The sequence below is a fragment of the Rattus rattus genome, chromosome 15, assembly GCF_011064425.1.
Source record: "Rattus rattus isolate New Zealand chromosome 15, Rrattus_CSIRO_v1, whole genome shotgun sequence".
Lineage (NCBI taxonomy): Eukaryota > Metazoa > Chordata > Mammalia > Rodentia > Muridae > Rattus > Rattus rattus.
This window is the reverse complement of record NC_046168.1, coordinates 21333852-21348692: the sequence shown is the minus strand read 5'-3', so window position 1 is coordinate 21348692 and position 14841 is coordinate 21333852. Positions and strand designations below refer to the sequence as shown.

Below are 14841 nucleotides of genomic sequence, written 5' to 3'. Positions count from 1 at the left end.
GACAGGAAAAGAAAAGAAGTCCCAAGTGAATACATGGGTATAATCTTAGAAGTGACACCACTGCCTTCTTTAGGACAACGCCTTATTCAAAGAATCACCTGAACTAGGACCATTTGCCAATGTCCCTGCTGCCACCCATTTCCTTTCTGTGGTTATCTAGAATCCATGCCTGTGTTGTTCGTTACCATTCCTCCATAAATTATAGCCATTTGTGTAATGAATTGTGTTCGGTTTGCTCTCCAATGTGTGCTCATTGAAGGTGACTTGCTAGCTACTAGAAATAGAATAACAGCATCCACTAAGAGTCCCTGAAACAGATTATTGCTAATGAGGAGTCAAAGAGAGTGGCTCAAATCTGAAGTTGTTCTCTGTTGGAGCTGGCACTGACGCTCTTTCTGGAATTCCCAACCCCCTCCTTCTAAGAAGGGAAATAATGAGTCAGGAACACAGAAGTCCTGTTAGGAGTTACTAACTTCATTATTACTGCTCACTTTTGATTTCGATTTCTGGCTTTTGCTGTGTATGTTTGAGGGTCTTTTATTTGTTTGTTGTTTTCTTTAGTTTTGTTCTGTTCTTTGGATGAGTCCACGCTGGCTTCAAGCTTGAGCTGTAGCCAAGACTCACCTTGCATCCCTGTTCCTTCTGCATCTCTATCCCAAATGCTCAGGTTAGCAGACGTGTGCCACCACTCCTGACTTCTTGGTCTCTATTGAAGCCCAAATGTGGTATTGGATATGTTAGCTTGATTACTGAGATTAATATTAAATTACTGTCTTCTTGAATACCATATTATAAAAACAGTTATAATTTTCCATTTTCAGCATCTCATAAGGTACCTTGTATAATAGGGAAGTTGTCCAATACTTTTTAATAATGTGCGAAACAGAGAAGAGATTTTGAAAAATAATCTCTCAGAGGCATTTATGAGCAACCTGAAATAACAGTTGCCTAAAATTTAAAGCCCACTCTTCTCTGGTCACCTACTCAAGTAATGTCTAGCCTTTCTAATGAAAAAGCTCCCGCACCCCCCGAGAATGTAGGGAAGACTGGTTCTGGATAAATGAGGGAGTTATGTCTCCATATGAGAGAGGGTATTAGGACTTATTTCTACAGAAGACCATTTCCTGCGGTCAGCACTTTTACAACGTGAAAACAGCTTGGGAACTTAATCTGAGCACAACCTCCCCTTTAGTCACATCATTCAAAGTCCCTCTGCTGCGGGATAAGCTAAGCTGTGAGAAGATTTTCACTTGGAATTATAGTGTTTTGTTTCTTGTCTTGACATATCATATAGCCTTTGGCGCTTGTGTTTACAGACAAGTAAACTTGGCCTTGTAAAAAGTATATGCTGTGTCTCAACTAACAAAACGGGTGAATGTTTGATTTTTCTCCTCACCTCAAATAGAGTATGAGGCCATTCTACAAAAGCTCAATAGTAGAGACAGGGGAGAACCATTCAAGGAAGAAAAGACAGATGTCTTATTTAAGCTCTGGTTGGACAGAGGTGTCCTTCTCATGTTTTCCTTCCACTGATGGTTTCCGCTGACAAGCCACACTGACCTGTAGCTCATTGGATTGACCTCCAGCTGTACATGCTTGTGAAGTAGCTGGCAGGAGATAAGATAAAAGATGTAGCATTGAAAATTTATATGTGTAACTAAAATTCTTGGGTTTGCCTTTGTGGGTTCTTCCTTGGCTTGAATATCTTACCCAAGGGAAGTCCAGAATAGATGTGGATGGTCCTATGTTTCCTCCATGGGCTGATTAGAGAGTCAGATGAACTCAACCAGGGTCAGTGAGTCTACCAGATGGAAAGAGCATTTTTCTGACCATCCTTAGTCCATTATTTTTTCGAGGACATATGAAAGATACACAATGTCATATGAGGATAGGACACATGGGGCAAGGGACAGAACATTGACCTGCAGTGCGATAGAATCAAAGGGTTCTATTCCACACATATTTTTCTTTCTCTCAGATTTTCCCAATAAACCTGTTTGTGATTTTTATGTATTCATGTTTTAAAATATTGTGCTATTATTTAACTTGTATCTCCTCCTTATTGATATATAAACAAAGTAAAGACCAATTACATATTAGGTCAATTACTACATAATTACATGTAATTATATTAAAATATTACATGTTCATAATATGGCATGAAGAGCCTGAAAGGTGAATGGAAATTTTTTACCTAGGGACAGCTGAAGCAAAATGATTTACCAGGCTTTCCTAGTAGCCATAATCATTTGATTCTTCTAGTGAGTGGATGTTTAGTTATCAATGTGGCATGGGATAGATGTGTGTGTGTGTGTGTGTGTGTGTGTGTGTGTGTGTGTGTGAAATTTGATTAAGCTTAAGTTCACCTTCATTTAAGGCTATCAAATCTCACTTATATCTAATTTATCATACTCTGTTTAGTTCATCGGTTATAGAATAGTTAAATATATTCACTATAAATTAAAATTTGAAAATAAATTTCAAAGCATACTCTAAAGGTGCATTGCTGAGTTCGTGAAGGCATTCATATTTAGTTATTACTCTTTGATAGTTTTTCATAGGTTTTGAAAATTGGGACCAACCAATGGACTTCTGACTGTTTTAAACTCTAAGCCAGTGCATAGGCTTCTTATGCTATTGTGGGCTATTATGACAAATGGCTTAGTCACATTTAAATTCACTTCTCAGATTAACATCTACAGAGGAAATCCACAGAGCAATGAGATGGATAGCTCTGTTCTTTCCAACTCCGAGGCAGCCAGGTCCTTACATCATCTCTCTCCCTTCTGTGCACTTCTCTTGTAATGCCAATGGTCTGAAAGGACCTACAGCTGAAAATGCGACATCCCCTTAAAGGCATGTTCTGGAGGCATGTATCCATTGTCCCTATGCCCCATGAGCCCGATGCACATTTTTATTGACCTAAAGGGGAAGCTAGTGGGTATATTTTGGTGCACTCAGGAAGGGGATAGGCGTGTTTCCAGAAAAAAATGATTAAAAGGAGAGGAGGGAGTCCTAAGGAAGGACCCTAATGTGGGAAAATCTCCAGGTTTCTTCCAGTTTATTTTTCATTCAAAGTTACTTCTTGGGTTTGATTTATATTTGACACATTTCAAGATTTTTACATTTAAAAAGTCACCATTACATTTAATGTGCACCTCCATCTCTTCTAGGCTCTATCTGACTTTACTTGGCTTGTGAGAGTCTTTTCTATCTCCACCTTCAAGGCCCAATTCAGATGTGACGTCTTCTGCCGCTAGCCTCCATTTATCATTTTATCTTTGCTGTTTCATGCTATGTGATGTGCGTGTTCCTTTGCTGTGGTGTCTAATAAGCTCTCACATTTCCCATGTTGTAATAGGACTGCCATTTCACTCATGGAGAAATTTATGTCTCATTGATTTTTCTTTCTCCTGTGGTTCCCTTCATATAATAGGCTGATGAAATTTTCTGACTGACTGAATAGAAATGTGAATTCTAGCTCTATTTCTGCTTCAAACATAATGTGTTATCCTAGATAAGTCACTCAGTATTTTTCTCTTGTCTTTTCAGTAAAATAGGCTAAATTCAACTTTATTTGCATCATAAGGCTGTTATAGAGATAAAGTAATTTGGAAAACCTTGGAAAATGTGCCGCCAAGTTTTAGATGTTTAGTACAGAAAATTTCACTGTTGGCTGCTTTGTTTCTAACTTGGAATCAGTTAATCATGATGGAATGGGGTCCAACTTGTTTTCTGAAATAATATGCAGTAGCATTTTGGCAGCAAATGCCTCAAATTTCAAAAAGAAGCATAATAATTTATACTCTTATTTTATATAAAATTTTGTTAGAATTTAAAAGGGGAATGCTATTTAGTTTATATTCTTAATTAAGATTCCACAACATTTGAAACAACTGTTTCTTCATGGAACAGAAGCCAAGTCTTTGAATTCTAGGAGAAGGGATTTTCCTGACTTATGTACTTAATGACAAGTACATCTTTCATGAGCCAGATTTTTAGAGTCATCCAAGTTTTGTTAGAGATTTGGTCATAAAGCTTTAAGCATAGAAAATGAAATTTAGGAGGATAGATTTCAAGAGAACAAGAACACCATCATAGGAAGTCTACCTCTAGATGTGTAAGGAGCCTTTACTTGGTAAATCTGTCCCGTTACTTGTGTCCTGTCATTGTGTCTCACATGTTAATAGTCATTGACTACTCACAACGTGTTAAGAGTTTTCCTTGATACTGAAGTAGATTTATTGCCCTGTAAGCTGCACGTAACATAGAATATGTTTTAGTTATGAGTAGTGCCTTTTAAAGTTTTTGTTAGTTGCCTAGATCTAATGTTTTGACTGGCTGTTGTGGCCATAATATTATAATTCCTGTTTGCCATTTAACATCCAGGTTGTCACCTCCCCTGGGAGGTCTTTTCCACAGGACATTGGCAGAAATTAATTTCCCTCTTTTCTGTCCAATGAGAAGTCTTTAAAATGCTGCTGTTATTATTTTTATTTGCATGTCTTTCTAAACCCAGTTATGAATTTCTAGAAAGCCGTTGACACGCCCTTTCATGTTTGCAGTTCTTTTTATTCCCAGGTCACGGGCTCATTAGAGCAGACACTTATCTGATGAAATAACTATTTCTTGTAGACACCAATAACAAGTGTCTGCCTATGAGATGGTCAGAACCTTGGTTTGTGCAGTCAGGGATCAGTGACAAGTCAGACAGAGGATGTACAATGTGAGTGACATATTGCTAAATTCCCACTTTATTGAAAATTTTAATTACACCACTAATAGATTATCCCTTTATTTGTATATCCCTATGAATTTAAAATACTATTTTCTGATTTTTTTTCTGTCTAGAGTAGTCAGTAATTCTTCACATGACTCTTAGTGAAAAACATACCAAGTTCTACGAGATGTGATGAAGTTTCTGAAGACCATGTAGAAAAACATAATGAGTATTATGTTTGGTAGAAATCTCAGGTCCAGATATGTCTAAAAGATCTCTGGATGTTTGACATACGGGATAACCGAGCTGTGAGGAAACACAGATGGATGGGCAGCAGAGGCAATATAGTAGATGGTCATTTTAAAGCTCTTTTATTTTCATGTAAACTGAATATTACTCACAAGAATGAGATGAGCATATCCAGTAGAGGAAGTGAAGTAGAGACAGAGAGGCAGGATTCCATTAGCTTTAAATGGAATTGTTTATAACAGACAGTTCGTATATTGCAGTTTGCTTTATGTTAAGGAAAAAAAAACCCTGTAGTGTAAGTACATAGACATTGAAATTGAGGTGATCCAAATCATTTAAGTTTGTTCTGAATATATCCTAGGAGCATAGAGCTTGGCAAAATTTTGTGATGGGATTGAAACTCATAGGTAGTTAGTCGTTAGCATTGCATGATTCTATGCCAGAGGACATGCTGGAAAGGAGACAGTCTTCTATCTTTCAGCAAAGGACCCAAGAAAATATGACTAGCAAACTCTCTGGCTAATCCTTGAGAATCCACACAGTGTCTTCATATTGTCTCAGAGAAATTTATTCAGTAGGGAGAAAAAATGATTTTGCTTTCGTTTTTAGCTCTTTTCCCTTTTTAAGATGTAATAGCTGTTGGTGTAGCCATCAGTCATTTATGCCTCTGAAGCGGTTTCTCAGTCTGAGATTCTGAGCCCTGTGCCCGTAAGTCTGAAGTCTTCACAGTGGACAGTCTAGGTGTGCCATTGAAACAGAGGTTGCTAGGATTATTAAAGAGTTGCTCGAAGGGTGAGACTCAGGGCAAGTCAAGAGATGCTCAGTGAAAAATGGAGCCTCAAGAGTTAGTCCGCCATAGCTATTTCCTGGGAAAGCTAAGACTTCTTAAATCTACAAGCATAGTTTGTCCCTGTTTAATGAGTTTAGAAGGTCAGGCTTGGAAACCTACATTGTGTTTTCTCTCTTCCCTTCAGGACAAAGTATGTTCCATTTGGGATCGCCTCAAGAAACTTACCAGGCAGCACCAGGTCTTCCTGGGCTTATTGCTTCCCTTCTACCGGAAAGAACCTTTCCTTGAATGTTCATATCTCCACCCTGAACAGGCGATACATAGAGATGGGTTTAGTGGCTATAAATAAATATGACAAAGTAGAAGAGTGGTTTGTGGGAGTTGTACTATATATACACATATATAATATTTTCCAGTCTGGTTTCAGACCCCGGCATGGCTTGGAGACAGCGTTGGTGTGTATGAAGGCTCTTCCTGGAATGAAGGATTTGGGACACCTTTCCATGATGATTGTATTAGAGCCTCAGCTGCTTTCGTGGTGGTCATGAGGTGATGCTGAACCGAATGCTTGAACTAGCAGGAGTGGCTGGGATTGCATTGGAGTGGTTCCGTTCATTCCTTCCGGGTAGGTACCAGGTAGCATTGTGGGTGAAATGGACATTGAGGGACTTCCTGTATGGAACCCCACAACAGTCACTCACTTCCCCTGTTTATATTTAGTGGACATGAGAGAGTCACAGGATGCCCAGAGGCCAGGTGGTGTGAGCTGAATGATTGGGTCAAAGGTGATGAGAGAGATTCCTCAACATAACTCACTCATATCTGTCATTTCTGCTTCTCCAGTGTGACAATTGCAAACTAGTGTGGAAACTCAGAAAGTGGGCTGAGTTGGGAAGTGAAAATATGAAAGGCTATAGAGTGCTTTTTAATATCTCTGCTTGAATTACATCTGTCAACTGTGGCCATATGCTATACACGAATTTATCTAATCATGAAAATCCTTCTGTGGTATTAGGCAGAAATGTTTATTTTTCTCCCTGGAATATCTCCAAATCTTCTTCCCTGTGAATAGTGACTACACGACCACGGTCTTCTTTGTACAAGTTGTAGTCTGCTCACTCCCTGTTTGTTTAGGACCTTTGAAGGATACTCTTTGAAGCCTTGTTACATTAATGATTACCTTTGAGGCCAACGGTGCATGTATTGTTTTTGTCTTCACCAAAAGCATATTATGATTCTGGCTTTTATACCAAGAACCAAATTGGATTGTACCTTTAAGGTATATTGAACCATGCATCCTGCCTCTAATATTCCTTGTGCTGCTTAAGCACTGTAAGTTTTGTTTTGTTTTGTTTTTTACAAAGAATGTGCTAGAATGTTTTGCATATCAGATATGTTCCTGAGAAACTCGGTGCTTCTCCTTGGTTGTGATTTATGCACATATTGTTTTAGTTATCTTCATGCAGAGGATGACATGTGTGTTGAGTGTTGAACATCAGGAAGTTCAGGTGAAGACCTGAAAGGAAACACAGATGTGTGTGTCTGTAAATATCGTTAGAGCCCCTGGTTGGATGTCATCCTGGCGAAAGAGCAGGAAACGCACATTTGTGCAGTGATCAGTGTTTAGAGGAGGGCCAAGCACTTTCTCCTTTTTTCGTTCATTAAATCCTCACAGAAGCTTGGAGGAGATGTGTGCTGTTTCTTCGTTTTACAGATGAGGAAGTTGAAGATAAGCAAAGTCAGGTATGTGGCCCAACTTCTCAGAATTTCACTAGGAAGAGATGTTATGTGAGCCTTGGCTTGTTTTTACATCACAATAGGCTACAATCTTTTGGTCCCCAGAGAGGGGGACAAAGAATAAAAACATGCCTATTAGGAGGCAAGAACAAACCATGGAGGAAATGGGAGACGCAGGAATGCGCTAGCTTACTGTTTATTTTTGAAAACTTAAGGCGCTTGCTTAAAACTCCCTTTGGACAAGCCCTGACAAAAGGAAGCATTTTAGGGTCAGCAAATGTTTTCCCAGTGAGAGGAACAGGTTTAGAATTTGGATTTTGATGGCTTTGCTCTGACACTTGTTCACCGTGTGTTATTGAAAATGAAGTAATGATACCTTAGGTTGCAACTTAGGAAACTAATAATCAATGTGTAAGTCACTATTCAAGCAAATGCAGTGCTTGAAGGCAAACACCAGGCGATTACAGTTTATAATAGTTTTTTTAAAATATACATCTGCACATTTTTCCCATGCAGAGATATGTGGAACAAAGTGTAGAGAATTTGGGTATTCTGTTTGCGGATGTTATGATAGTTCTTTTCATCTCTGTGAAGTGTGGAACCTGTCACGTGGTTTTGATGTGACCGGGTAGCTCTCACCATCAAAATGGATTCACCAACCCCCCCACCTGATAAAACCAGATCTGATACAGCCCGGGACTTAAACGCTGTCACTTGGCAATAGGAGGTACGTTTATTTAAGTGGTCGTAGTTAGCCGCTTACAATATGCCCATGCTACTGGCGCCTGAGGGTGCATTTGATTCACCCAAAAACCTCTGTAAACTGAGGCCTGCTCAGCACCCACAGTGTCTTGGCGACCAAGGAAGTGGTATTTAGAGATGGACACAGCACCTTGAGAGATCCTGACTTAGCTATGGTGAAACATTGATTTCGTGGATGTGAGTGGCAAGCGCATGAAGGAACTATTTCCTGAGAGCTTAAGTAACGGGAAGTGTGAAGGCTCTGGAATATTAACTCATGTTCAGTGAGTACAGTGGTCCTTTCTGTACTTAATGTCTGACAATAGTCAGAAGCTGGGATACCCCAAGTCCTAGTGTTTAGGAAGATTACAAGATCAAGGCTGATTGGAGCACTTCTCCTACATTTCCATGAGGTAGTATTCTAGAACAGCTATTCTCTCAGTTGCCCTTGGTCATTGACGTGGAAGTGTGGGTTTGCAGTGGTTTTTCTTGAACTTTGCCCTCAGCTGGTCATTCTCATGCTTTCTACCCATCCTCTCCCTCATCCTGGCTGGAGTGAGTTGTCCTCTTGGGAAATTCTTTGTGAACCTGGTTGGAATGGTATTGCTGTCAAATTCAGTATTCAAAGGTGTGTTTTATGCAAAACTTCATTTCTCTTCAAGAAGTTATCAAAATACATATTCTCCCAAGGAAGATATTATTGTAAAGCGAAGTTTGTTTACACACACACACACACACACACACACACACACACTTTTGCCCACACAATTACACATACACTTATACACCCACATATGTGTGCACACCTGCACATGTGCATACATAATTATACATACACCATTATACATACATACATACACACAGACACACATGCCACAATGACTATATATACTTTTGAAGTATTTGATTTGATCTTCTCCTCACTCTTCTTTGTTTTACTGGGTACCCATTCTCTGAAATAAGACTGTTGCTGTTGGTTTGTGTCAAAGTCCCTGCAGGCGACTTCTGTCTCTCCCGTATCCTTTTCAAAGATGGTGTACTTAAGCAAAAGTCATGTGAACTATACCTGCTTTAGACCTGAACTTAGTTGCTGTGTTTATGTGTTACATACTAAGCTTGAGAAGAGAAAGAACACTTGAATTCACGTGTCTTTGTATTAATACTTCCTTCTCAAAAGGGAGATTTTATGAGAAGCCTTACCCTGAATTTAAGACTTGTATAAAATAGTTTGTCTTTTTATTATATAATTCTATTCAAATTTTACAGATGTATTTTATACCAGCATAATGCTATGACACTTAAATTTCATCAAACATTTTATTAAGGCATGTTTATTAAATATGCTCATATGTCTAATAAAAATTACATCAGTAAACAAAGTAGCTTGAAAATAATTGGTCATAAAAAGAAAAAAAAGCTACCTTAAATCATCGTTATGCACACCAGTCTTAAACAGCAATGGCTGTTCTAATTATTTTTAGCTGTTTCCTTTATCAAACATTTAAAGGTAAAATTTTTCTCATAGCCAGCAAAATTCTGAGCTGAGTTCTCTTGACATTCTGCTGATGAAGGAATTTTAGATGAGGACAGCCAGAGAGAGAATGCTAGGAGGAAACAGATGGGAAGAAATGGACAGGGGAGCGCCGCTCTTTCTCTTAGAGCTTGGAGGAGCCATGGCAAATGATATATTCTTATTGAACTATTGTACTCGTGGGTTTGACGTTGGCCAAGATGCAGCTATGGTAGAAAATTCAGATACCAGGCAATCATACATTGGTGAAGAATTATGAGAATTATAAGACCTTCCTTGAAAGGGGAATAACCTTTAATGGCTGTGAAGTACAAACAGAAGGCAAATGTCCCAAAGCTTCTTCTCATGCATTTGGGCATGAAGAATTGCAGTAAATGTCAATTTATTCATGAGTAAGATGTATTAGTAATATGTTAAATGTGTTAGAAGAAATTATTAAGATAATAAGGAAGAATGTAATGACCATGGAACTTCCTAGCCCAGACACATGCACAAAGGTGGGCTAATGTATAAAACACAGGAGTAAACACGTATGTGGATCACCATGTCATCTTATTACTACTACTAAACATAAAAGAAAGCCATCCTTGGCGATTTTTTGTTGGTTTATGTGTTTAATTAGTTAATCCATTAATTAATCTAATTAATTATTCTATTTGTGCACTTTTATCTCCTAATGATACTCCTAGCCATTCAGTTGTTATTGGTAAAGGTGGAAACAGAATAATTCTTTTTAAAACTTCTTGGTACTTTCCACATAAGGATCTTTACATAACCCATATCCTTATGATTTATTTCATATCTACAAATATATTTTAAGAACATTAGATTGGTTATAAAAATAAGATTGAGACATCTCAACCATCACGTATTTCCATGGTGCATACATTTGGATGTCCACTGGTGTCGTCAGTGGGACCACTCAGCTGCATGCAGAGATCATTTTGAGAGATGAGCAAGAACGCTAGTAGCGGGCCTTGCTGGTATTTTGTTGTTGCCGTTGTTTAGCAGATATGAAACCCTGAGGTTGGCATTTTAAAAGTTCCCCTGAAATTCTCATGCATAGAAGGGTTGAAGACTACTGGATAATAAGAAGCAGATAACCAATCAACGTTTTAGCATTTAATTTATGGTCCTTTTAGAGCAGTATCAGAAAGTTATAAAAGTGAAATATTCTTGGGCAGTGTAACTTTAAAACGGGAGAAAGCAAAATAGGCTAGAAGAAAGTCTGCAAAATGCAAAGTTTAAGATATTCGAGGCACTGTGATCTGGAGTGATTTCTCTTTTGTATCCATGGGCAAATGTTTAGCGACGGGCTTGCATTATTTTCAGAAGCAAAATTATATTAAGATCTTACTGGCAAGATCTTGGTTACTTCCTATGCATAGGTAATTTGAGACTTATTCCGGCTTCTAAAATGATCATGTATTTTGTTAGGTATATTTAATAATGTTTAATGAAATCTTTATATCATTTCCCCCTTTCTTTGATGTCAGGAATACTTGAAATTTGTGTTTTGAAGTTTGGAATATAATTAATGCAAGTGAATAATTTTTCTCCTTTTTCCTCTCTCTGAGGTGCCTCAGGTGTCCCCATCTTAAGTGTCTTCTGTATGTTGATGTCCAAGTGTTACTCTCCAATCCCAACATGAACTCTGATGTGTGTATATGAATTCTGTTTGCCTATCCTTAAAGTCCAGAAGTAAATTCCCCATTGCCTGAAGACTTCCTCTTCAGTGTTGTTCACCTTAATTAAGGATATGGCAGTTTTCCTACAGGACTGGAAACAATGCTAAATCTCATCCCAGCCATTACCTGCATTTATGCTGCAGTTTACCTGAAGTCCTAGAAACAATCCCAAATTTCACCTCAGCATTTACCTTGTCGGTGCTTTTTATGTTTGGCTGGAGAGAGAACCCAGGGCCTCACCCTTGCTAGGTGTGCACTGTAGCACGGAGCTAAATGGATAGAAACTATCCACAAGTTCTTCGAGTTGTCCTCCACATCTCTGCCCTCACGCATCTATACCATGGTTGCGGTGGTGAAATTCTTTCCCATCTGTAAGCGTTCTGATCCTACGGCTTCCTCGTTGATCTGTCTTCTTGGTTTATCTAAGTTGAAGTTTGACTTCATGCTGAGATCCCGTCATGTACACTGTCATCTTCTGCAATGAGAGGAGGCTGATTTTTTAAACGATTATATTGTGTTAGCTGGGCATGGTGGATCATATCTTTTCCTCCACCCCTTGGAAGGCAGACACATCTATGAGTTCAAGACACCCTGTTCTATAAAGTAAGTTTCAGGACAGGCAGGGATGTACAGAAAAAAAAACCTGCCTTGAAAGAAAAACAAAATAAAACAAAACCAAAAGAGTATACCGTGTTTTCCCGAGCCCCCGTAGTTGGCTTGGTTCCCAGCACTACATCAAAGTGCTTCATGGGGTGTTCTGTCCTGCCCATTGGTTTCTCCTTCATGTTTTCCACCTATTTGGAGCAAGCTCTCATTCTCACCCTTTATTAGGTCAGCATAGGCTTAAAGATTGATACTAGCCATCATTGGCTAAGTACTTTTGTTAGAAGGTAGCTTCCAAAATTCTCAACTTTTGAAATTTGTTTCTGAAAGAGAGCTACATAATAACCATCAGTGTGTACAAGTTTCCTTTTCACTGTGTGAATGGTTAAAGTAACATGCAAACTAAGTATGCTATATTATTTTACTGTTTTAGTGTTCTATGGTAAACACTTAAAGTGCTACACAGTATGTCTACTCTTATAATAAGATATTTTTAGAAACATCTAAGATTCTATTACTTATTAAACCTCCAAAGTAAGACATTTCTTTCGGAAAGTCTTCCAGGCACAGCAAAAAGACAAGCAATGACTAGAAGAGATGCCTATTCCCTAGTATTGATTGATTTATGGATTTCAATAAAAAGATGTAGTGCTCACTGCTCCTGGTACAATGTGTGGGATTTATTCTGGGGGTTTGGGAAGTGTTGAGAAGACTTTTTAGTTGTTTATAAGAAAGTACTTAAATAATTCCCATGGCAATAAATACTTATTTCTTGTATAAAATAATCATTAAAAATAAAATCAAGGGAGAATATATGATATGATTTAAGGAAAAATGTGAATAGCAATAAAAATCCCTTTTTTCTATTTTGGAAATGAGTGGATACTTCTATACTAAGGAAAAAACTGACTTGTAATTCAAACGTGGAGATGGTTTCACACTTGCTTCTGATTCATTAAAGAAATTACAATAGAAAGAGTTAATTTCTCTTTGAATTCCTTCCTTTTCTCCTCAGAGGCAACCAATATCAAAGCTTTACTAAGTATTATTATACTGTAGACTCCATATTTTACTGTGATTACCTAAATAAATATTTATCTACATTCATAGCTATATGTACTAAACATTTAGATCATTTATAATGTTTTTCCTGTAACTACTATCTCTCAGTGAAAATAAGATTTTTTTCTGGAGCTTATACGAAAATATAAGATTGTCGACCTACAGAACATGTAGAGAGATTCTTCACTGGATATTGCCAAATGTTTTTCCAAATTAGGTTATATCAGCTTATATTCTTAGACGAATATTTCACAATGCCATGTCTGGATAGCCTCAGCCAATTCTTGGAATCACGAAGCTTCCAAATTTGTTCTTCCCTATAAATTGTGAAATGTTAGCTTATCAACATTTCCTGAATGTGCGAGGAGCATAGAGAATCGTTAATAGAGTCAGATTGCCAGCAGCAGCAAAGTCGTGTCAGACAGGCCAGAAGCTAACACTGTCAGATCAGCTTAAGCTGTATTGCCGGTAGTGGGCAGGAAGACCATGACGGACAGGAGAAGCCATTAGTGCTAACAAAGAACACTGACGTGAGAGAAACATACAGTCAAATACCCAGTTAGGATCCACTTTGGAAAGCTAGCAGTGCACCAATTCCAGATTGATTTAAAACCTTAGCTGTAAATGTATTAGGGGATCTCTAAGCACCGGTGGAGCTCCTGAGATCGCTCCGTGGGTGAAGACACTTCCAGCTAACACTAATCACCTGAATTCAGCTCCCAGGGCTGCCATGGTGGAAAGAGAAAATCCCACTCTTACCAATCACTTTCTGTCGTCCACACTTGTTTAATGGCCCACATTCACACACACACATACCTACGCCAAAGAAGTTAAAAGTAAATGCAGTAAAATAATTGAAAACACCGTACACCTGTGTTCTTTTTATGTGACAGATGAGGAAGTGACAGGTTGGGTGAAGTTATCTTTTCTCAGGCTTTCAGATAAAGATGTAAGCCGGACAATTTTGCTTCATTTAACTTAGCATCCCCTGCTTCATCTTCAACATTCGGTGCAGGGGATTCTGGGAACTTAATTTTCTTCCCTCTTCTCCTTCTAGGATTGGTTTCACTTTGCTCTGGCTATCTTTATTCTCTGAGCTCCAAGGAGGCTAAGCATACACAGATTATTTGGTTTTTTTTGTGTCTCCACTGCTAATATTCCAACTGAAAATTACTTATGTTGTCTCTATATTTCTATATTAATGTTGCAAAAAGTATGCAAAACTCCCAACCACTATAACAACAGAAATGGTTTCATCCTGCTAGCTTTCCCGGTGGGGAAACCGAGACTGTTTTTATTGATGGCGATGCTGGAATCATTAATAAGGAGAAGGGAGTCAACCTTCTAGATACCAGGCAGACTAGGGTAAATATGTTATGCTCGCGTGCATGGTAGCCCTTTCTTTTAGGCTCCTTATGGGGTTTTCAAACTGATTGGAAGTGATGAAGCTATGAGGGTGAGCTGTATAAACAGTTTTGGAAGACAACCCACAAGAAAGAAATGAAGCTTTGAGACTGTCCTAGAGGAAACGGGATCTCCTTGAAGCACAAAATTGTTGCTCTGTGTGTGGCAGTTAGACTCTCCGTTAGAATTTGTATTTTGAAGGCAGAAATTAAGCATTGTTAATGTAAGTGATGATTCCCAACAAATGGCTTCCCCTGGGCCAAACCATAGTCTTGAGAGCCGTAGTCTCATGGCAACCCCCTGAGTATAGTTGAGC

The 14841-nt window shown here is 38.5% G+C and overlaps 1 protein-coding gene across 1 annotated transcript in view; it reads left to right on the top strand.

The window, feature by feature from the left end:
• Nucleotides 1-7092, top strand: part of LOC116884997 (putative Polycomb group protein ASXL3) — a 49025-nt gene extending 41933 nt beyond the window's left edge. The window contains exon 3 of the mRNA XM_032886224.1: nucleotides 6187-7092. Within this exon, the coding sequence (XP_032742115.1) occupies nucleotides 6187-6307 (121 nt within the window). The 3' untranslated portion in view covers nucleotides 6308-7092. The remainder of the gene's footprint in view (nucleotides 1-6186) is intronic.
• Nucleotides 7093-14841: the final 7749 nt, after the last annotated feature.